The sequence below is a fragment of the Electrona antarctica genome, assembly GCF_951216825.1.
Source record: "Electrona antarctica genome assembly, chromosome: 24".
Lineage (NCBI taxonomy): Eukaryota > Metazoa > Chordata > Actinopteri > Myctophiformes > Myctophidae > Electrona > Electrona antarctica.
Genome location: NC_136803.1, coordinates 18,209,839 through 18,234,064, shown reverse-complemented (window position 1 = coordinate 18,234,064; position 24,226 = coordinate 18,209,839). Strand labels below are relative to the sequence as shown.

At 42.7% G+C, this 24,226-nt stretch overlaps 1 protein-coding gene across 13 annotated transcripts in view; it reads left to right on the top strand.

Annotated features, from left to right (window-relative positions):
* Window positions 1–24,226, top strand: part of LOC306917352 (fibronectin type III domain-containing protein 4-like) — a 145,208-nt gene that overhangs the window by 76,118 nt on the left and 44,864 nt on the right. For 2 of the 13 annotated variants that reach the window (XM_079495551.1, XM_079495540.1), the window contains exons 1-2: window positions 5,345–5,611; window positions 12,713–12,963. The exons of 1 other annotated variant lie outside the window; for it this stretch is intronic. In XM_079495551.1, the coding sequence (XP_079351677.1) occupies window positions 12,867–12,963 (97 nt within the window). In that variant the 5' untranslated portion in view covers window positions 5,345–5,611; window positions 12,713–12,866. Of the gene's footprint in view, window positions 1–5,344; window positions 5,617–11,767; window positions 11,925–12,077; window positions 12,672–12,712; window positions 12,964–24,226 lie in introns of those variants that run through there. 10 more of the 13 variants (XM_079495543.1, XM_079495541.1, XM_079495544.1 and 7 more) reach the window with 8 other exon arrangements.

The window sequence follows — 24,226 nt, the reverse complement described above, 5'->3', positions numbered from 1 at the left end:
GCCTGCTTACTCATTTCGCGCCATGCCTTTTTTTGAGTGGTGCAACCACTCCCTTACGGAGCTATGTGTGTGTGTGGCTGGCTGGCTGGGTGCCTGACTGGGTATGAGCACGAAAACAGCAAGGTTGTTTATCACCACCTGTGCACAACCTAACGCACACACACACAAACACACACGCACGTATGAACTGTATATATGATGCTTTCGGCTGTGCCAGTACAGTACAGTGACAGTACAGTACTGTACAGTAGAGGGTACAGTAGACTAGAGGGACCGCCACACGGTAACTCTGTCATTTCTCAACCGTTTCGGACACGGGGCGGCACGCCGGAACCACCCCAGCCCCCTGGGCGCGTTCCTGGGGGTCTGGAACTTTTGACGCTTTTGTGTGACGATCAGAGGTTTAGGAGGGGTTTCTCCCCGATAGGAGGTCGGAGGTCGATGGCATACAGTATACGTCGGGCCCCTTGGGGGGGGCACTGTAATGAGACCATATGTCTAGATTTTAGTTGTTTTACACAAGCAGGCAGACAACACAATCTCAGCACCAAAGGCAACAACAACAGCACCACCACAACGGACGGACGGACTCACACACACACACACACACACACACACACACACACACACACACACACACACACACACACACACACGCCACTGAAATGGCTGCATCGTCTTTGCTAGCGGCAAAGAGAGGGCCCGCCTGAAAAAGTACCAGGCCTCATTTGTGTTGTATGGTATCCTTAATGATGGGACACAGCCATGCGTGCGCTGATGGGCCCAGTTCCCCATATGGTGCTGTGTGTGCTCTTATCAGAGCCGCCCGCGGGGCGCGCGGATCAAGGAGTGCGTGCGTTTGTTTGGTTAACAACAGCGACGACAACATGCTCCCGTGTGTGTGCCTGCTTGTGTCGAAGATGTTGTCTGAAACAGCACGAGAAAGATTGACGGGTGTTGACACCGTCGAAAGAGTTGGTTCTGTGTGTAGTCTGAAAACCCACCTCTTCAGACTCCATCTTAGACCGTAGCACTTGCGGTAGCCCTCCAGGACCTTGCAGGCGTGTGCAAAGGCTCAACTTATGTAATTTAGTTTAGCCTTTTAATGTAGACATATAGCTCTCTATAGTCTATACTAATACTGTAGTTTCAGATATTCGGATGTTAGGTTGTTAGCTTACATATATGATTCTTGATGACTTATGTAATATTTATATATGTATTATCATGTGTTCTTGCTTACTGTAAGTCTCTCTGGATTAATAGCGTCTGCTAAATGCCTAAAATGTAAATTGTACATTTTCTGTGAAATGTTGAGACTTTTCACCTTGCCTGGTCTCTGTTTCCGTTCTGGGAAATGCAATGGTGAAATCCAATAATAAAAGAAACTTGGCAAAATGTAACACCTGACTTTTGCTTTTTTAATTTAAAATGATGCCAGTTCATCAGTGGGTGGGAAAAGTACTTACATTTCCTACTTAAGTAAAAGTATCAATACTGCAATGCAGATGTACTCTGTTACAAGTAACAGAGTACATTAAAAAATGTAGACAGTTCTCATTGTGCAGAATGTGCCGTTTCTCAAGTTTTCAAATGTACTATAAATACTTGAAATAGTATAAAAAATAAGCAAATCTAGTAGCAGATCTACAATATCGGCTATAGGGCTGACGTGGTTAATGAAAATAATAATAATACACTGTTCTGCAGTGTTGTTTTTGTCGACTAAAACGAAGATGAAAAATGTTTGTCGACTATTTCACTGGCTGAAAACTAAATAAACTAAGCTATGACTAAAACTAAGACTAAATATATTGACAATTTCATCAACGGATAGAAACTAGACTCAAATGTTAGGAAGGGACTAGTGGACAAGAGATTCAGTATAAGTCATTTTACACTTGGTTGTATGCTGAAAATAGCTGATCTACAAGCTCGCGTCGCAGCGCGACACGTTGTGAGCTTGTAGATCGGCTATTTTCAGCAAGTGTAAAAACAGTCATTACGACGGCATCAAGGCCTGCCAAAATACATTTTAGTCGACTAAATGAACTGCAGATTTAGTCGACTAAAATCGTATGACATTTTAGTCTACTAAAACTAGACTAACTAAAGCATTCCAGGTGACTAAAATATGACAAACTAAATTAAGTTTCATTCCAAAGACTATCACTAAACTAAAATAGAAATTTGCTTCCAAAAACAACACTGGTTCTAAAAAGTTGGATGTTGTACTGTATATATACTGGTGGTATGTTATAAGACTTTACAAGACACCATTAGCGACCTCCAGTGGTGGAAGAAGCACCTCACATGTTGTACCACAATGTAGAAAAACACTCCAATAAAAGTCTGGCATTAAAAATTCTATTCAAAATTTGCTTGAGTAAAATAAAAAATAAAAAGTATTCACATGCTTTGAAAATAGTCGATCTACAAGCTCACAAAGCTTGTAGATCGACTATTTTCAAATAGCCTAAGTTAAGTAGTATACACATAGGGCTGAAGTGGTTAATGTATTTATTGTAATAATAATCCAAATATACAAAGTAACTATAGTAAAATTTGTGCTGGGAGAGTGAGAGTCTTTGTTTTACATTTACTACTATTATTATTTTTATTTTTATTTATTTTTATTTTCCGTTTATACTGCTTATCTGTCGAAGTAATTTTCAAAAGACAAAATGCCTAATAAAAACGGTATTTAAAGTTTTCAAATAGGAGTAAGTATACTATTTGTATACTATTTGCCTCTGACATGTAGTGGAGTAGAAGTAAAAGCATTGGAATTGGAAACACGCAGGACATGTTTATGTGAATACAGTTACTTTACACCAGTGGTTCCCAAACTTTTTTCATGTCAGGGACCCCCAAAATGTTACTCATTAGAGTATCATTTTGGGGGTCCTGTGGACACCCCATTTGAACATGTATATCAAGGACCCCCATAAGAGAAGATTTTGACGGCTCTAGCAGTGATTTTCAACCATTTTCATTTCAAGGACCCCCGGTTTGACCTGAATTAGGCTAATTGGGCATTTATCAATGTTAATTTAACTCTGAGAGTGTACAAATGGACCCGCAGGCAGTGTTGTCAAAGTTACTCTTAAACAGTAATTTATTATTATTACTTTATGGGTCCATTTGGTTCCATTTGTACACTCATTTGAATTAATTACTTATTCATTAATTATTATTAATTACACAGTAAAATACTTTTACTGTGTATGAATTCATAAATTACAGACTAAATGAAAACCACACCTTCTTCCCTATGCACAACTTGCAGTGGACAATGATGTTCATCTCGTCTTTATCGCGGACATACTCAAAATAATGCAAATACTTCCAAGTAGTGAATGAAACGATTTGTGGTGCCGGTGTCTCCTCCACCTCCTCCATGTTTAGTTTGTTTACTTCTCTTGCAGTTTAACAACCCAAGTCACACACTAGTTTGTTGTTCCGCTTTCCGGTCCTTCTGCATCCAATACTTCACACGTACAGACAAGTGCGCATCGTTTCCGTATCCGCTCTAGACTCTAGAGATCAGCAGCATGCAATGCAACTCGACCCCAACCCAGTCTACCATTATGAATGGTAAATGGTAAATGGTGCATTTATATAGCGCCTTTATCCAAGGCGCTTTACATAGATTGTGCATTACATTCACCCATTCACACACACATTCATACACCGATGGCGACGGAAGCCATGCAAGGTACCAACCAGCACATCGGGAGCAATTTGGGGTTCAGTGTCTTGCCCAAGGACACTTCAACATGTAGACAGGAGGAGCCGGGATTCGAACCGCCGACCCATGGATCATTGGACGACCTGCTCTACCTCTTGAGCCACAGTGTTTATTCGCCCCCTGAATAAACACTCAAACCCTGCACAGTTCCACCAAGGCTCGTGAAAATAGTAACATGTTACTTTTGGAAAAAAGTTAATGTAATATTATTACTCAAAATGTGAAAGTAACTAGTTACGTTACTAGTTACTGGAAATAAGTAATAATATTACTGAAAGTAATATATTACTTTAGTTGCTTGACAACACTGCCCGCAGGGTCCATTTGGTTCCATTTGTACACTCTCAGAGTTAAAAAATGAAAAGGGTCCATTTGGTTCCAAACTATCATTTAGCTGGGGACCCAAAAGCTGGGGATCCCAAAGTGGGGTCCCTGGACCCCACTTTGGGAACCACTGCTTTACACCACTGGCGACCTTGCAGTGGAATCATCAGCCCACATTGAACGTGGACAAAACTGCTCAGCCACCGACCAAGCAAGGTTAGTGCGATTGTCTTTGTAGAATTCATGGCTGAGGACATACTGGAGTTTATCCAGGGGCAAAGGCACCATGGACACAGAGGGAAATCAATGACCTACCGACTGAAGGGTGAACAGAAGGGTGTCAACAATCTCCCTCTATAGAGCGCCGAACTCCTGAAGTCACTCACTCATCGCCTTGTTCACAAAGGCGAAAGGGCCCTTCTGTGTGGAGTCAGCATGTTCTCCCCGTGTCCCCTAGGGTATAGGTACCCTCACAAAAACATGCAGTAATCCTTCCACGCGCTACGTCCGGCCAGGGAAATTCCCCCCTGTCAGGTGAAAAGAAGAAGCTTGGACTCCTCATGCATAGAAGGTGGCATGAGGTCAGTCCGCTGCCCCCCCCCCCCCCCCCCCCCCAGGTTGGCAGAGGAAGTGATTACATTAGATAATTGGCACTGGGTGAAAAAACTGGGTTGCAAAATCGTGGGATAAAAATTATAAAAAAAAGGAATATAACATTGGGTCTTCTTAAAATCATCTTATATAAGAATTGCGGTCCAAAAATAAGCAAATTTTCTCGTCAGAACGGTGTCTCTGTATCGTTTACGACAGCCAGTCACTCATATTTGATTTTTCTAGCGAAAATGTAACTAATTCGGCAGCAGTAACATTAGTGTTTTGTCGCAGTCAGTTGATTCTTCATATACAGTCGGGATGATTTGTTTATTTTTCAAACAGAGTTGTTATATGGCGAGGCGATCTAAAATCCCCCTATGGGGATTATAGTACAAATAAAAAGGTACATGAACCCGTGGACTTAGTGCCCTCTAGTGATATTGACGTCAGATCAGATCTGGTTGCATATTAGTGTGACACTGACACATAAATGTGTGAAATGATGTATTTCCTGTCCTTGTATGAGTATTGAAAGGAAATGAAACATACTGGGGAATAAAAATGAAAAGGTTTGGTCATAGGGGGAGCTGTGGGGAAAAGGTATGTGAGCAATAGTTCCAGGAACAGTTCCAATTCCAGGAAGTGAACTGCCAGGATGCTATAAAGGAACAGGAAGTGAGGCGCCGAGCCGCGGTTCCATTTTGAGGCAGTTAGAAGAGTGTTTGGTGTGGTTGTTACTGTACTTGTTTGTCAAACACACTCTTTTAAAGCCAATTCTAAGCAAAATTCAGAACTGAACTCGAACCGATACGCAGTTTGACCGAAGAACTTTGGGTGGGAGAAGAAGTAAAGTTTGGTCGGACATTTCTGAAGCTTTGAGCTCTAAGCAAACAATTCAGTGTTTGTGAACAAAGGAACCAGCTGAGGACTCCTGACTTGAAGGTTGGGTGAGAACTTAAAGGATATACTTTTTTCCAGTGTGCAATGCATTGCCTTTTTGTTTCATAACTTTGAGGTCTACTTTATTTAACCAAAAAGAAGATCTACAACATTCAGATTACTTTTTAGGGATTATTTGGGATACTTTGACTCTGGGACATACCTTTTAAAGGGACATTGCACTGAAGTGAAGTGAACATTTTCATTTACATTTTGAAGAGCCATTGATTGTCCAATTGTTTTTGTTCGATCTACTTTAAACAAGAAATATATTGAAATTTAATTTAAAAATAAATACTGTTTGTATCCAGTGTAAAGATTTACTGTCGCAGGTACAGGACCTTTATTTCTTTATTTTATTTAATAACTTTATATGGTTCTGATTGTTATATTAGTTCATGCCCAGAACACGGGCGCTAGCATTCATAATGGCTAATGGGTTTATGACAGGTTGTGTTGCCTTTTAGCCATAACGAAGAACAACCTTTAAATTTGCATTTGATGTGACTAGCCTAATTGACCAACCTACCTTTTTTTCCTGTCTCAGCACAAAACTTCAGCACATTTGTTGAATAATATTAAACTGGAATAGAGCAATTACGAAAAATGCTTAAGGCAAAGCCCCCGATGAAGGTCGTCTGACCGAAAGCATGGCTTTTGTTAAAGAAACTTGCATTATTCAAGTGTGCGGAACCGCCTGTCATATGAAATTCAAAGTGATCGTGCTCCAAAGTCATTCAACAATGAAAATTGAAGCGGACACAATGAGACAAGCACAGACAGGAATGAGGAATCAATAACTTGAAACAAACTTTGTTGAAAAGGATTGTACACACATTAACCCATTTTGGGTGGGATCCCCTTTCGGTGTTTGAAGCATTCTGTTCTACTTTAGCTATTGAAAAATAGCAGATCTACAAGCGCGCCACTCGGTGGCATACTTGTAGGTATGCTATTTTTGAAAAGTCATGAAAATGTGGCGCAAATCTTTGAATATAATATTTCAGAGCGAACAACTAAAATATTGGCTTCTGGGGGGTCCTTGTACATATTTTGAGATGGGGGTCCGTGGCCCAATAGAGATAATTCTGGGGATCCTTGATATGAAAAAGGTTGAGCACCACTGACATAGAAACATGGGTTTTTCAGAAAACTATTAGGATTTAGAAGCCTTTTTTTTTAAATCGACCTCAGTCCAAAATGGGTTAAGGTAAGGCACAACCAACATTTCTACTGTATGTCGTCTTCCTCAGGCTTTTCAAACATACTTTGTTATTGAAACAAACGTTGGCATTGAAGTAACTTTAAAATGCTTTCAAGGGCATGCCAGGATATTATAATATAATGCATAACCTTTTCAGTTTCCCAACACTGTGGCCCGTTCAATAGTCATTTAATAATTATTTCCAAAAATAGACTAATTCATTCATACATACAGGTGGGAGACGGCACGCTAGAACAATGGGATTCAGTTAAAAAAATAAAAAAAGCCAAGTTGCCCTTTGAAGATGATGAATAGGCAGCAGAAAGACAATGTAATTCTGGATATGGGAGAGAAGAGAGATAATTCAAAACATAGTACAAAATAATTGGCATCAAAATGTACTTAAAAGTCCTCATTATGCAGAATGTCCCATTTCAAGTTTTCAAACATACAAATCTTTTGAAAATAGCAGATCTACAAGCTCACAAGGTGTCGCGCCGCGACGCATTGTGAGGTTGTACTGTAGATCGGCTATTTTCAAATGGCCGACATGTCTAAAATTTACTTAAGTACAGTACTTGAGTAAATGTACTTTCCACCACTGCACGCAGGTTGAGGTGCATCATGGATACAGTAAGTTCACAGACATCAAAATCTCATTGTGCATCATTGTCAACATCATTAAAGTTGACATGTTGTCACAAGTTATTTTGTACTGTAGCTGCGACGAGATGAAATCATCAAGCTGATAGTTCCATCTCCTCATCTCTCTCTCTCTCTCTGCATGGAAGCCTCATACTGTTGTGAACGTCTTGCCCAAAAAAACGTTATTGAATCGACCACCTACTACCACTGTGTACAGTAAGTTGTTACTGTTAAAACGCACGCACACACGCGTGCACAAACACACTCTACAAGCTTACAGATCAGCCATTTTCAGCAAAGAGATTTGATTTAGAGGTGGTAACAAGGAGAGGGTCTATGGTACAGACCCCTGTGGGACCCCATGCAGCCAACGGAGAGTATATCTAGTGTAAAAGTGGTTAACCCATTTTGGGCGGGAACCCCTTTTGGTGTTGGCATTATGTTATGCTTTAGCTATTGAAAAATAGCAGATCTACAAGCTCATAGCGCGCCACCGAGTGGCGCGCTACGAGCTTGTAGGTCTGCTATTTTTGAAAAATCGAAGAACGACATAGAAACAGCTTTTTCAGAAAACTGTCAGGATGTAGAAGACATTTTTAGAATCTGATCTCAGGTCAAAAGTGGTTAAGTATGATCTGGTTTGTCATGTGGACGGATGGCTCTGTCTTGGGCCCAAACCTCTCTGAATCGATCGGGCGTGAAATTGTCTTTCAGTCTGATTGTATAGTCAAGGTTGTCAGGGTGAAACCATCTGCTGTGTTTTTCATTGGTTTTTTCCTGGCTGGCAGGATTTCTTTCCCCTCATCGTCGCACACGCTGTCATTTCAAGGACCCCAAAATGTGATTAAGTTTTTATTAGTTTAGTTTATTTGACAAGTAACACAATTATAAAACAAACTTATTGAGACTATAACACAATAAAGTTCAGGAATTATTTACACACAAGTGCATGTCATAACATAAGTGGCAGTCAACAATGTACAATTAAAGACAAAACAAAAAATACATTAGATTTTAACTGACACACATATGCATTAGGCCGTGATTTTCCACGTCTGGGATCCCAAAATACACTGTACAAAATCCTCAGCATTTGTTCAACTCAGTCATCAGTTAATATTTTTTCAAAATTCAGATGAGTCAACATGCAGTGAAATTCTTTAGACAAAATAATTTAAAATATGCAAAGCCATGCAGCCAGGAGGTATATTATTTTTAACATAATGGTTGAGAGGGCATGAAATAGTTTTAAGTTGATCAAAGACAAGACATCCTGCTATAGAGAAATATATAGTTTAGTTAATCATGTAGAACAACGGGGGAGGCAGTGGATCAGGGAGCGCCCGCTTGGTTCCCGGTTCGATCCCGGGATCCCCCACAGTTGGTGTCCAAGTGTCCTTGACCAAGACTCTGAACCCCTAATTGCTCCCGATGAGCAGGTTGGTGCCTTGAGTGGTTCCCTCCGCCATCGGTGTATGAATGTGTGTGACTGGATAAAGGTGCTATATAGATGCACCATTTATCATCACAATAATCATAATGAACTTTGTAATAATAAACAAATCCCCCCCCCCCCCCCCAAATAGAGGGTATGTGCATGCATAAAGTGAATGGCAAATCAAATCAAAGTGAGTGGCAAAGTGAGTTTAACATTGTTTAATCTTGTTTAATGCAATCAGATAGGACTTTTATGATTGGATATATGGGCTTTCAAGGCCAGAAAGTATTTTTTTGCCACTCAGTAGGCGTTCCTGCATAACTTCCAGGCATGATGATGTCAGCATAGTGAGCATACGCTCTATTGTTATGACTTGATTCCACTTTGAACACACTCCATATGGGACTAATGGTCCCACAGCGGCTATTTAATGACCCTTGTGCAGGCCTCTAGCGCTCCCTGGTGGAGGACTGTCTCATTCCATACCGCAATGATATAGGATGATTAATTCAATTTTTAGTTTAGTTTTTAGGTGGAGTGTCAGCCTCCCATTAAACCTTCTGTTTCAGGGAACGCCAGCGTTGTAAGAAAGAATATACAAGTCATAGAAAACACAACAGGGGGAGATGATATATCAGGTGGATTTGGTACAGTATAGCAGTGCATTGGTGGAAAGTAACCAAGTACATTTAAGTACAATTTTGAGGTATTTGTACTAATGTAAAACATACATTAACCACTTCAGCCCTATATACATTTCGGCCATTTGAAAATAGCCGATCTACAAGCTCACAATGTGTCGCGATGCAACGCATTGTTAGCTTGTAGATCTGCTATTTTCAAAATATTTTTTATTATGTGAAAACTTGAAATGGGACATTCTGCATAGTGAGTATACTTTCTGCTTTGGGTACTTTAAGTACATTTTGATGCCAATACTTTTGTACTTTTACTCAAGTACATTTTGAATTTCGGACTTTTACTTGTAACGGAGTAGTTCTACATTGCAGTATTGATACTTTTACTTAAGTAAAACATACAAATACTTTTTTCCCACCACCGTACAGTAGTACCACAGTACAGTACAGTATATTTCAGCACACTATGAGGTCATCGCACACACCTTCACACAATCAGTGATATGAGGCTTTGATTGATGGCTCCACTTCCACGGTTCAACCTGAACATAAATATGAGAATGGCAGCAATATGGATTTGTACACGTGTGTAGGCACCTGACATGAACGCACATGCACACACACACACACACACACACACACACACGCTGTATATCAAATATTGTGTGTGTGTGTGTGTGTGTGTGTGTGTGTGTGTGTGTGTGTGTGAGTGACAATGTGTATATTGGAGGCAATAACAAAATGTAATGAAATTGTGTCCCCGTGTGTGTGTAAAAGTATTACTATGGCAATGTAGAAATACTGTACGTTACACAAGTAAAAGTCTGGAATAAAGTATACTAAAAGTACTCATTATGCAGAATGTACCCACCCCATGTTATCAAATGTATATCCAAATATTTTGAAAATAGCATAGCAGATCTACAAGCTCACAATGTGACACAAAAGTAGTGGTTAATGTATGTTTTGTAATGATAATCAAAATCTACAAAGTGACTTATAGTAGGCCTAACTAAAGTTTTCAAATAAATGCAGTGGAGTAAAAGCCTAGCCTACAATCTTTGGATCTGAGATGTAGCTAGCAATTTGGAGTATAGGCCTAGAGGTAAAGTATTGGAATTACTCAAGTAAAGTTCTACTTTAACGTTGTATGACAGGACAGCCTAGTTATATATTAGTATATGTAAGTCTAAATATACTTTGCACCACTGCACAAGGAGCAATCATACCATTTTAAATTGTTACAATGCATTCCCAATATTATATCAGCTTATATTTTAGTGTCATATATCGAGCTATAATTATGTGAAATGGCTATTAGGCCAATTCTTTATTGTTGAGGGGTGCTAGCCCCTCCTATATACAGGTTTAATGTTTGTTTTTAGTGCAATGTTTGTTTTAAAAACGCCATTGACAATGAAGGGAAAATGGACGTCATCTTGTCCCCAACACAAACATTAAATGCCTTAACAATAAAGATAATTTAATGTTTGTGTTTGCACCGTTTGTTTTACATCACCATTACATCACCATATCAACATGAGATGAGTTAGACTGTCTGTAATATATTAGCGCCCCTCACTTCACACGGGTGTGATTTTCCAATCGAATCAGGGTCACCCCAGTGAGGTGTCTCTCTCTCTCTCTCTCTCTCTCTCTCTCTCTGAGGAGGAGGAGGCTACCTTTTTTTGATTGATTGATTGAAATATTTATTAACAGTTTGCAATATTTATTAACAGTTTGCAGAATTACAGTACATTTCAAGCAAGCACAAGCTCAATACAAAGGCTGTTAACTGTGAGTGGACGACCCAATTAAGCATCACACTTGTTTCCAATAGGGTCCACCATGTTCAATTCATCAAAAACATTTAGAGACGTACAAATAGACACTGCTATTTGTACGAAATACGTTTTTTTGTACGCCTGCAGTCTCAGAGGCGGTTCCGCCTCTTGATCCGGCGACCGGCGGCCGTTCGTTCGTTGCCATAAATCCAAGTCTGTCAATCACACAGCGCGCTGCATGCCTTGGGAGGACGCACGGCTCTCCTTCCCACGCACGCACCGCTCCTCTCCCGCAGTCCCCCGTTGGGCTCGCTGTCTGTCGGATCGGGTGGTGGTGGATGATGTCTTGCAAGCACGCACACCAACACACACAACAAACAAAGCAGCGTGGAGGAGGAGGGAAGCCTTCGTTCGCTTCACATGACGTTTTTTTGTTTTGTTTTTTAATAGCGGTGTTTCCCCTCAGCTTTCTCGAAGAGGGGCTGTCGTTAGTGTCGTATGTTATGAGCCGCGGCTGCTTTGATTGCCAGTCCAGTGCTGTGTGACTGTGTTTGTCCGCCGCGGGGCTGAAACAACGAAACTCCAGCGACCTTCACGTTAAAAAAAGGTATGAAATGAATGGATGTTGGTGTCAAACGACGGCCGGCGACGCTTTAACGGACAACGCTGGACTATAAAACAGTCGAATATTGAATGAGATCGACACGGAGGACAGTGGGTGGGTCTGTGTTTGACTGTGGAACTACCTGTTTGCTCCTAGGGAACCTTATGGAGCTGCATGCTGACTGCGCTGAGCGGTGGATTTAGGATATCATATATAATATATATACCCTCCCAGACAGACCTTGGCTGGTGGTGAATACATATAGGAAATCTACCCGACGGACAACGTGCATCTGTCTGGACTGGGAGTAAATGAGAAGAAAACCACCCGCTGCTGTGGCTTTCTTGTTTGTCTTCAATCTCCTTGAGGTGTTTACCTGCGACCCTGATGATGAATTGAGCACCTGGGCCTGAGATCTATTCTACAGTATAGGCTACTACAGAACTCCTGTTATGTTGTTTCCTTTCTCTCTCGTGGAAGATATAGTATTGGAGCAGTTGCTGGCTATATAGCCTATATTATTTCGTTATTTGTATTTAATTTGTAGGCCTATAGGCTATACATATTTGTCTCCGCTGTAATGTACTGTACCGCTGTAATTGGAAGAAATGACCACTAACTGTCAAGATATCGAGACAATTAAGATAAGAGTATAATATCCGGAGGCGAGGAAATGGTGAACATGCAGACAAACCACATTATGACTGACTGACTGAATGGAGACCAGCAGACAGCTCGATTCAAAATATTGTGTTTTTTCATATTTTATGTTATTTTATTTTTTGACCTAGGCCTAAACTTTGAGTAAAATAATGACATTTCCCGGATAGAGAATTGGAAACGACAGACACCCCCCAACCCACCACCACCCCCAAAAGGAAACAAAGAAAAGACAACGCCAGTGCTGCTGACAGCTGTCAGAGGAGACGGTAGCCGCCGGCCTAGATGGGAGCAGAGGAGGTCATGGGAGCGGTCCTCCACCTTGCTCTCCTGCTGGCCCTGGTGTCCTGCTGCTGCCAAGGACCCCTGACCGCCACGGCCAGTGAGTCTTCTGTTTGTTTATCTTCTCGTTCCGCTTGTCAAACTTTTTGAGCGGTGCTGCTAAGCGCTCCAGCGAGCATGGAATCCTCTTCACGTTTGAGTAAGGACACCGCTATGATTGGCCAATTATAACCACTTTTGAGTGGCAGTCGAGGGCCAGAGCCATAGAGTAAGACAGTTATGACATTGAGGGGGCAGGTCACGTGGTTCATATCTCGTTTCCCTCGGTAAAGCCTATAGACTCCAATGCATTCCGTAAACTGCAGGCCTTTGTCACTATTCGCCAATAGAAGTCTTATGTATCAGAGCCGCCATTGGACTGGCCCCATGAAGTGAACGGAGTTGTCGTAACTCTGTCTTACTCGATGGCTCTGGTCGGGGCAAACGCTCTCACCAGAACATGATTTACTATTCTATATACATCACAACGTTTGCAACGTGCGACATGGGAACTCACGCGCTTTAATGCACTCAGTGGTGTCTCTCGTGGCTCAAGTAAGTTCCCTTCAGACGGCACCCTTCTGTCCTGGTCTAAAACGGTACTTTATCCCCTACTACTAGTAGGAGCGTGGGCGGGACCATTTACTCAAACCCGAAGGCCATTCCACGCTCGCACCGCTCCAACGTGTGGCTCTGTGTGTTTGTGTGTCTAGACTAGAATGCATTATTATTCTGCTGCCCCCGAAGGGCTATAAATATATACACACAGAATAACGCTGAAGCTCCTCTGCAGCCATCGGGCATCTGTCAGCGTCGCGTCATCGCCAACGTGGGAATGTTCCCTTTTTTACCAATGAAGGGTGCTCCACTACCCACGGTGGGGTTTGGACCCATTCGCCCCGGTTCATTAATGTGACGCCGTCCAATTGCTTCGCAACGCAGTGTAGTGGAGCCCTGGCCTAACTTACTTCCAAGGACCCCCAGAATTATCTGTATTTGGCTGCATGCGGACCCCCATCTGAAAATATGTTGTTCCAGGGACCCCCCGGAAGCAAAGATCTGAGTTAAAAACGTTCACTCTGAAAGAATATTATATTCAATTTCAAAGATTTGTGCCACATTTTCATTATTTTTCAAAAAATAGCTAAAGTATAACATAATGCTTAAAACACCAGCCCAACACTTTCAGGCAGAACACTCTCGACTGCTTCCCTATACTTCCTTCACAGGTGTTACCGATGATTATAATTAAGGCTCAGCTGTTCCATTTGGTGTGCAGTGGTTCTCAAACGTTTCTCTCCCCGAAAGAGACTCTTTTCTCTGTGTCTTTTCCATGTCTGTCTGTCTGTCTGTCTCTTTCTAGATGTCTACTCTACTTCACTCTCTCCTTCCTTTACATATATATTTTCTACCACACATATTTAGAGAGAAGTATATGTAGCTTATAGTGTGTGTGTGACATACATACATACATACATACATACATACATACATACATACATACATACATACAGTATAGTATGTGATGTGACAATGATGCTTCTGACATCCTTTATTTATATCTACAGCTCGGTGCTGTAGTTTAATTAGGCTGTCACAGAGCTGCAGTAAATATGTCAGACTCTTTAATTGAATTCACATCAACGGGGTAGAAGTCCAGAGTAAATCTCTCTCTCTCTCTGTCAGTCTCTCTCACATACACACTCTTGTCTGTCTGTCTGTCTGTCCTCTCTATCTCTCTCTCTCTCGTTATGTAATTAGCTGCAAGAGGAAAGCAGCACAGACGTGCTCTCAATCAGTGGCACCTCTCAGGCCTCCAGTCTCTGATCTTCTACTGTCACCGTCCATCCATTTCCCACTTCCGTCCTTTTCCTCGCTTACTCAGTGTGCTCGCAACGCCTGCAGGGGCAATGCCACGCCAGGCCTATCATCTCTCTCTCTCCTGTCTTTTATCTTGCACCAGTGAGTGACGCGCGTGTCTCCATATTGGCCAAAGACCCGTTGAGGAGGGAGTCTTAATGATGTCGCCCAGACAGTCTGCCTCTATAGTCTGAAATGCTTGATTTATACTCGGTTGCACTGTCTGCGCCGTGCTGAGTTTTGTAAAACTTTGTAAAACTGCCCCTGTAGAGTGCTGCGTTTCCTCCTCAGTGTTCCAATGTACAGGCGTTTAGTTACTATAGTTACTTTGCAGATATAAGTTGTTCTATTCCCAGTAAGACGCCCTGAGCAGGGCGCTGACATTGAGAAGCAGGAGTTAAAATATTAATCTGGTGTCGGTGAGGTCAGATGAGTTGCAGGCTGGCTGCGACGTGCTGAGTTTTGTAAAACTTTGTAAAACTGCCCCTGTAGAGTGCTGTGTTTCCTCCTCAGTGTTCCAATGTACAGGCGTTTAGTTACTATAGTTACTTTGCAGATATAAGTTTTTCTATTCCCAGTAAGACGCCCTGAGCAGGGCGCTGAAACAACAGAGATTCCTAATACGGTACAGTTGAGAAGCAGGAGTTAAACTATTAATCTGGTGTCGGTGAGGTCAGATGAGTTGCAGGCTGGCTCCATATGGAGATCTAGTATGTCAAACCATGTATGGCTATCCACTGTATCCAGGGTTTGATGAGTGTCGTGATCGTGATCCATGTGTTGTACCAACTTGGTTCATTTGCAAGTGTGACTTCCGTCGCAGCAACTACACTGGTTATCATGAGACTCACAATATGGCCATCGTCTGGGAACGCCCATATATGGACCTTTTTTCAACTTTTTAATTTACTCTTTCAGGCCTGAAACAATGCTATATATGGCCAGGGTTCATGGCCACATATCGCGTGTCTGGAATCTAGAGGGTTTGATGATGTCAGATTGACATATGGAGCGTTTCATGAGGCGTGATGGACTGACAACCATGGAGATCTAAGGGTCTCTGTGACATCACGTGATGTCACAAGGTCAGATCCATATATGGAGATCTAAGGGTCTCCTTCATGTTATTAATGCCCCCCCGGGGACATTAAATAAAGAACTTGGACTTGGATTGCCACATATGGAGGCGTGACAAACTGACGGGTTTTGCAGGGTTTCATAGTAAATTCGACCTTTGGTCGCAAAAAAACATATCAGCCACTTTAGCCCTATATATTTTTATACATTGAAAGTAGCTGATCAACAAGCTCACAATGCGTCGCATTGTGAGCTTGTAGATCACGTATTTTCCAACATATCTTTTTGTACTTTACTCAAGTAACATTTTGAACACCTTATTATAACAGGCCTTATTTCCTTAGTGGTTCCCATGCCTTTTCATGTCAAGGACCTGCGGGCCTAGCCTGGCTAATAAGCCAGACCGAATCAGCCGTTGGCAAAAAAAAAATTGACAGTGTGATTTGAGTCTGGCTTATTTATAGCCAGGCTACTGCGGGCCCCCATTTGTCCGGCTCTAGCAGTCATGTAGCACACACACACACACACACACACACACACACACCCATTCCCGCTGATGTGTGCCAAACGTCCCAACCCATCATCGTCTCTTAAGATTAAATATTACCACACCAGCATTTTGATATTTGAAGAAGGATTTTCACCAATTACTCAGCTCTAAATCCTTTCTGATCCTCTCGACCTCCTGGGTGGCTGTAAACATATATATATATATATATATATATATATATATATATATATATATACAAATAACAAATGTGAATCCATAGCTATGTACTGTATTTGGTATAGTACATTTATTTTATTTATACACACATATATATATATACGTATAGAAATTGGAATAGAAATTGAGGTATGACATTTTCCCAAAGTTTATACTATATATAATACATTTTGGGAAAAGTCTACTAGAAGGCATTTTTTTCCACGTCACACAAAAAAACCACACGCTCACGTGTTGTGAGCTTGTAGATCGGCTATTTTCTGTCATTAGTTTTTTTAAGATTAAATGGTATTTGAAGTGGTCAAACTAGCAATAGAATAGATGTTCAGAAGCATCTTCCTTAAGCTTCTGACCGAGGCTAAGTTATGAATACTGAATACGTTTTTGAGGGGAGCTAGCCCCTCTTAGGTGACATTCACACCAGAAAGCTTTACTGCGATTAAAACGAATCCTGCTGCGCATTGTCCGAAAGTTCGCTTCGTTTGGCAGGTGTGAAGGCTCATTCGAATCCTAATGCGCAGCAAAGAACCGCATTCTACTCCGCCCAAAAACGGGGGTTTCGCTTCGTTTCCAATCGCACTTGAATTCGATCCGGTGCAGGTGGGAATGCAATCCGTAGCAAATAAAGGAAATGAAGCAAACTATCATGTGGCGGATAAGGAGCTAAACACAGTTGGAGACGGAGAAGGGATATTCATTTTACGCAGTGCAAAGATGTCCCGTTATCATGTGACGTGGTCAAATAAGGAGACCGAATTAAGCCCTCATCGAGTGGAGAAAACACATTTTCTATCAATTATCTTACTAACATCCTGTATTCTCTTTTCTTTACGCGCCCTCTGTATGCATCACATTTCATTCAATTGTGATTTTAATCTTGATTTAAATTGTTGAAATTGTCACCAGATTGGAACGATTTTAATCGATTTAAGATACAGTATTGTTATTATGCCTACAAAAGACTATCTCCTTCTGGCATGTGGCTATGTGTTCAGGACAGGTTGATTTATTTCCAATCCAAAACAATAACTACACCAACGGATTAGCCTGGCATACACACAGCCCGGAACCCGCAAGTGTACATTTTCACAGTCACACTCGGTTAAACCTACGCTCTGGAATGTTGCAGGGTGTATTCTTCTCTCTACAAGACCTCACAAACAACCCCCACCTCCCCAGGCCCTGAATATATCTCTCTCTCTCTCTCTCTCTCTCTCTCTCTCTCTCTCTCTCTCTCGCAAATAAAGAAGCCTCCGGAACTGCATCCCAGCGGGGCTGTCTCGAGTGTGCACTCACTGTCGCATAAGGCACTTTGGACAGCAAACCCCTCCCCCCCCCCCCCCCCCCCTCACCATTGTGAATGGTACTATGTCAGAGCCCAGAACCTGGAGTACTGGAGCACCTCAAGGCTGCGTTAGCTCACCTGTCCTTTTCTTTGAGGGGCGCTAGTTTTTAGTTCAATGTTTGTTTTAAAAAGCCATTGACAATGAAGGGAACATTTACGTCATCTTGTCCCTAACACAAACATTAAATGCCATTAACAATAAAGCAAATTTAATGTTTGTTTTAACACCGTTTATTTGCACCTAATCACCTAATCATAGCAGCAGTTAGACTTTAATATATTAGCGCCCCTGTGGTAAGTGGTAACACGAATAAATAAATCATAAAACTCTGCCATCTTAGACCTACTGGCTGCAGCGGGGTGAAAGCCCAAGCCAAATTTCCCTTGTGGACATTCAAGTTGACCTTGACATTGAACCATCCTCCACCACCCCCGGGACCCCCAACCTCTCCCCCCACCTCAGTGCGTATAGATACGGAAATGAGGAGTTGTCGAAGTACAGACCCCGTGTGCAGGGACGTGCAGAGAGTTAGAGAGGCAGGGGCTGAAATCCCGTTTGGACAAAAATAGCAGATGTACAAGCTCACAATGCGTCGCACTGTGACACGTTGAGAGCTTGTAGATCAGCCATTTTCGAGGCGCATTACCCAGCACTCTTTATCTACTGGAGATGCGGTGTAACGACGTAGATTTCAAAACAAATTGGTTAAACGCAAAATGCTGCGTTCAAGTTCAGGAGTCTTCGGGGGGAAAAAGCAATTATTCTGAATGCTGCCTTCCGGAATGGCATGGAAAGCAGTGGCATTTGTATTTCTTTCACCATAGTAAATGCTGCATCCGTGGTCTGGAAAGGGCACTTGTGTTTTACAGACGGGTAAAAGGGCAGGTGCAGGTGCTCAGGCCCCCTTTGAGGTCTGTGTGCACGTGCCTGCCCGACCCGTGTGTTGGGGGGGGACCCTGGTCAATGGAGTATACAGACCCTGTGTGTTGGGGGGCACGCTGGTCAATGGAGTATACAGACCCTGTGTGTTGGGGGGACCCTGGTCAATGGAGTATACAGACCCCGTGTGTTGGGGGGCACCTTGGTCAATGGAGTATACAGACCCTGTGTGTTGGGGGGACCCTGGTCAATGGAGTATACAGACCCCGTGTGGACCCTGTGTGTTGGGGGGACCCTGGTCAATGTAGTATACAGACCCTGTGTGTTGGGGGGACCCTGGTCAATGGAGTATACAGACCCTGTGTGTTGGGGGGACCCTGGTCAATGGAGTATACAGACCCCGTGTGTTGGGGGAACCCTGGTCAATGGAGTATACAGACCCCGTGTGGACCCTGTGTGTTGGGGGGACCCTGGTCAATGTAGTATACAGACCCTGTGTGTTGGGGGGACCCTGGTCAATGGAGTATACAGACCCTGTGTGTTGGGGGGACCCTGGTCAATGGAGTATACAGACCCTGTGTGTTGGGGGGACCCTGGTCAATGGAGTATACAGACCCTGTGTGTTGGGGGGACTCTGGTCAATGGAGTATACAGACCCTGTGTGTTGGGGGGACTCTGGTCAATGGAGTATACAGACCCTGTGTGTTGGGGGGACTCTGGTCAATGGAGTATACAGACCCTGTGTGTTGGGGGGACCCTGGTCAATGTAGTATACAGACCCTGTGTGTTGGGGGGACCCTGGTCAATGGAGTATACAGACCCTGTGTGTTGGGGGGACCCTGGTCAATGGAGTATACAGACCCCGTGTGTTGGGGGGACTCTGGTCAATGGAGTATACAGACCCTGTGTGTTGGGGGGACTCTGGTCAATGGAGTATACAGACCCTGTGTGTTGGGGGGACCCTGGTCAATGGAGTATACATACCCTGTGTGTTGGGGGGACTCAATGGTCAATGGAGTATTGCGGTCGGGCAGACACCTTCTATAGCCCCACATTGGAGTTTTCGTTAATTGACGCCCTACTTGGTCACACCACAGCGTCACACAGAAACACCACAAGTAGCAGATCCGAAGCGGCACGTTTTGAGCTTGTATAGATCATCATCTGCTGCTGGTTTTTCTTATTTGAATCCTGCAAAGTCACAGTTTGGGACATTCACCAGTTGGAATAATATAGCTTATTCTGGGCCAGATCTGACAAGTTATGATTTTGACTTGATCTGGCCTCGATCGGACTCTCTCTGATTCATCCACGGACGTCCGTCACCATTTATGGTGGTTGAAATCAGGTGGTATTCTGGGCCAGATCTGACTAGTCTTGGTTTGACTTGATCTGGCCCCATCAGTGTTGATTCTGACAGCAAATTCTTTGTTTTAGTCATCGTCTCTTGACCATTTTTCATTTAGTTTTAGTCACATTTTAGTCACCTGGAATGTCTTAGTGTCAGTCTAGTTTTACTCGACTGAATATCATAAGATTTTAGTCGACTAAATCAACTGTAGATTTGTAAAAGTAAATGTATTTTGGCGGGCCTTGATGCCGTCGTAATGGCTGATTTTACGCATGCTGAAAATAGCAGATCTACAAGCTCAAACGCATCGCGCTGCGACACGTTGTGAGCTTGTAGATAAAGATGTCACTAATTCACTAATTCGTCCAGGTCCTGATCGTGCTTGACAGGGCCGCATCGATTCAGTGTGACAATATTACTGTCATTGGCTCATTGTTTTCCCTCAGTACCTTTCTGTCACATCATGCTACAGTATCTCTCTCTCTCTCTCTCTCTCTCTCTCTCTCGGAGGCCATAAATCACCCAGATATAACTCTCGGGGCCGACTGACGCTGACACACTCATCTGGCTAATGGCTGCCATACGTCTGGCCATGAAGACGGCTGTCCGTATCGGCTTGCGTGAGCTGAGTGTGTGTGTGTGTGTGTGAGAGAGAGAGAGAGAGAGGGAGAGAGGGAGAATGAGATGAACTGTCACAGTGTGTGTGGTGTGTCTGTGTGTGACTTGTGTGTGTGCGCATAGTGGTGGAAATTGTTTTACTTAAGTAAAAGTATCAATGCAAAATGACATGCAAAAGTCTGGATTTCAAAATGTAGGCTCTACTTTAATAGAAGTACAAAAGTATTGTTATAAAAATGTACTCAAAGTAGAAAGCACTCGACTCATTGTGCAGAACGTCCCAGTTCACAAGTTTTTCAAATGTATACAAACGTTTTGAAAATACACTGACACCACGGCACGTAAACAGCGCCTCAAACTGTGACTCCGCCCACAAACGGGGGAAATTGTGATTTTCGCTCGTTCACTGCAATGCAATTTGCGGCATTTTCAAAACAATATTGAGCAGAGTAGCGATTATCAAACGTATTTGCAATGCCATACGTTGAAAGATCTGTTGCCCGTGGACAAGGCACGCTACCTCCGCAAGTTAGATAGCATCGGCATAGATGTTTGTCCGTATGTGATTAAGGATTGGACCAAGTTGCATTGGCAGCCATAGAAAATTCCGGGGTAAATTCTTACCCCGGATGTGACGTTTTTGAGCGTTCCTGTCTAGCGTGGTGTCAGTGTATGGCAGATGTAAAATAGCTCGACCGGCTATTTTCAAATGGACGAAATCTACATACATAGGGCTGAAGTTGGTATAACGCATGTTTTATAATATTAAAAGTCTACAAAGTAACTAAAGTTTTGGAAGTATTGGAAATTGGTAAGTAAAGTACAAATACTTGAGTAAATGTACTTAGTTACTTTGCAGCACTGTGGGCGTGTTTACAGTGTGTGTGTGTGTGCATACAGTACAGTGGAATGCACAATTTGTATGCATATGGGTGGGTGTTTGTGTTGCAGCTCGGAAGTGAAGAAATTTCCTCCTCAGTCAAATGTGTCCTTGCTGATAATGACGGGGCAGATTGAGGGGGGGAGAGATTTTTCTTCTTTTAAAGACATTTTTAATTCTCTTTGTGTGTAACAAAATGTCACTCTGATATTCCTAGTGGGTGGACCAGTGAGTGCTGAACGTGTCCTCCTCTGTCACACAATATGTTAAGACTTTCAGTGTTTCAATATGCTTTTTATGGTGATAAGAGAGTAAGGCAAGGGTGCGCAAAGTTTTCAGGCCACCCTGACACCCAAATAATCATTGCGATCATAGGTTGCAGATTACTATGAAAACCAGTCAGTCCGTCCCGTCCGTCTGTCACGCCACCAGCAACTCTACATCTGACCTCAAACCCTTAGATTTCCATATATGGAGCTGACCTGCATTCTGACATTCCATCTGTTGATCCTTCCCAACCCGTCCTTCCTCTTCGATGTCTCCCTTTTGACTGATACCTGAACCTGAGTTCAGAGTAAAAGCAGCCGTTTCTTTGTAAAGCGCCTTTTGCTATATGAATGCACCATTTGCCATTTATATTTGGACGCCCTTGGAATTGTAGGCATTTCATTTTGTTTGACTCTGTTCCACAGATATCGTGAAGATTCTCACAATGTTTGCCTCTTTTTAAGTAATATTTGACAATTTGACCAATTTGGTATTAAAAAGGTCATTGATTTGACACTTTGGAAATGTGCACATAGTCCTCTACTGCAATGGTTCCCAAACATAGTCCACTTGCCAACATGTGAACCCCGGTTTTATGTTAGAAATGGGTCCCCAGCATTTAGAAACTGCCGGATGTTAACTTGCATATGTTGAGCAATTTTCATAATTGGCATACCATTAACCTCTATATATCTATATAAGGCAAAACATTCAAAATGTCATCATGCTTTAAGTAGCATGTGACATGTCAAACTAGGGGGTTTTCATGATGCTGAATACATTCCAAGCATTAGTTTTGCACGCAATTCCTTGGGCTAAAAAGCGGCCATAGCCACTGTGACTTCATCACACTGACCTCATTATTGGACAGGTGCGATCAATAAGGGCCTTTCTGGGCCCCACCTCTTTCCTTGTGTTTTAGGATCCAAGATGGCTGCAGCACCAGGTGGGGGTGGGGAAGAGGTGAGCGGGCGGGGTCGACATATGACCTTACTGGGCTGCATTCAAGACACTTGCCTTGTGTCTGACACCTGACTTGTGTCTGAACACAGCTTTGATGGATGTGTTCTGCCCCCCTCCCCCCAACAAACAAAATGTTTGGTAAAACCATATGGGGTGTCTTGAATTTGTGAACGCAGCCCAGTAAGGCCACCCCCTCCTGGTGCTGCGGCCATCTTGGATCCTAAAACACAGGGAGAGAGGTGGGGCCGAGAAAGGCCCTTATTGGCTAATTTGGGCCCTGTCCAGAGCCTTTTTTGTCACTGGGCACTGCACTCCCCGTGGTGGTGCGGAATGCGCGTGTCAAATTTGAAGCCGGTGGGGCGAACGGTTCTCGAGTTAACATGGATTACAGACGTACACACTGTACGTACTGTACGTATACACATACAGAGACGTGGTGCATGTGTTGTATAAAATGATTAAAATCTCTGGAGATGGGAGTCTTTGATCAAAGGTTTTGCCTCCCACTGCCTTTCTTTCTTTCTTTCTTTATTCAGGGAAGTCAGTTGAGAGCAAGCGCTCTTTTACACATCCTGATTACAGTACACATAACACAGATACATTACAGGATGAGAAACAATTCAGAGTGAACAAGTACAGCTAGATCTCAAATGATCTCAAAAGTCTTTTAAAACGTTCAAGTGAAATCAAGTTGTTCAGTTTTAAGATTGATTGTAGACAGTTCCACATGTGAGGTACATAGTAATGAAAGGCTTTTTTACCGAATTCGGAAGTCAAAATGGGGACTTCTATAAGGTAGTTTTTTTTAAGTAAGGCTTTGTAGATAAAAATAGTGCAGTGCTGTTCTCGTCTCTTAGCCAATGAAGGCCTTCATGGGGGTTGGGCCCCGCTGTGTGTGTAGAGTCAGGACATCCTGTGTGGTTCAATGTACACGTGTTGTTCATATACTGTATTTATGGTCATGACATCCTGGGGATCATGTCCCGGCCACGTCCTATAACCAAGGACATGTGTCGCATCACTCCTTTTATTACCTGTTTTTTCTCTCGCCCGCACCCCCCCCCCCTCCCTCTCACCACTGTATTATCCATTTTTAGAGCACTGTTTCAGTGGCTCGGAGTCGGGACCCAAGTTTGGGCTACAGACCAATTTTTTTTATGGGTCACGACTCAAGTAAATATTCCCTTTCTTTTTATTATTAATATTCAAGTATTTTTATTTGAAGTTTGCACATGAGACAGGACAAACAATTACATGACAACAATTACAGAACAGCTACAGGACAAAACAACAACACCAGTACTCAACATTCATGTATAAATTATAAAAGTCTGAAATACAATGTTAAAAACCACA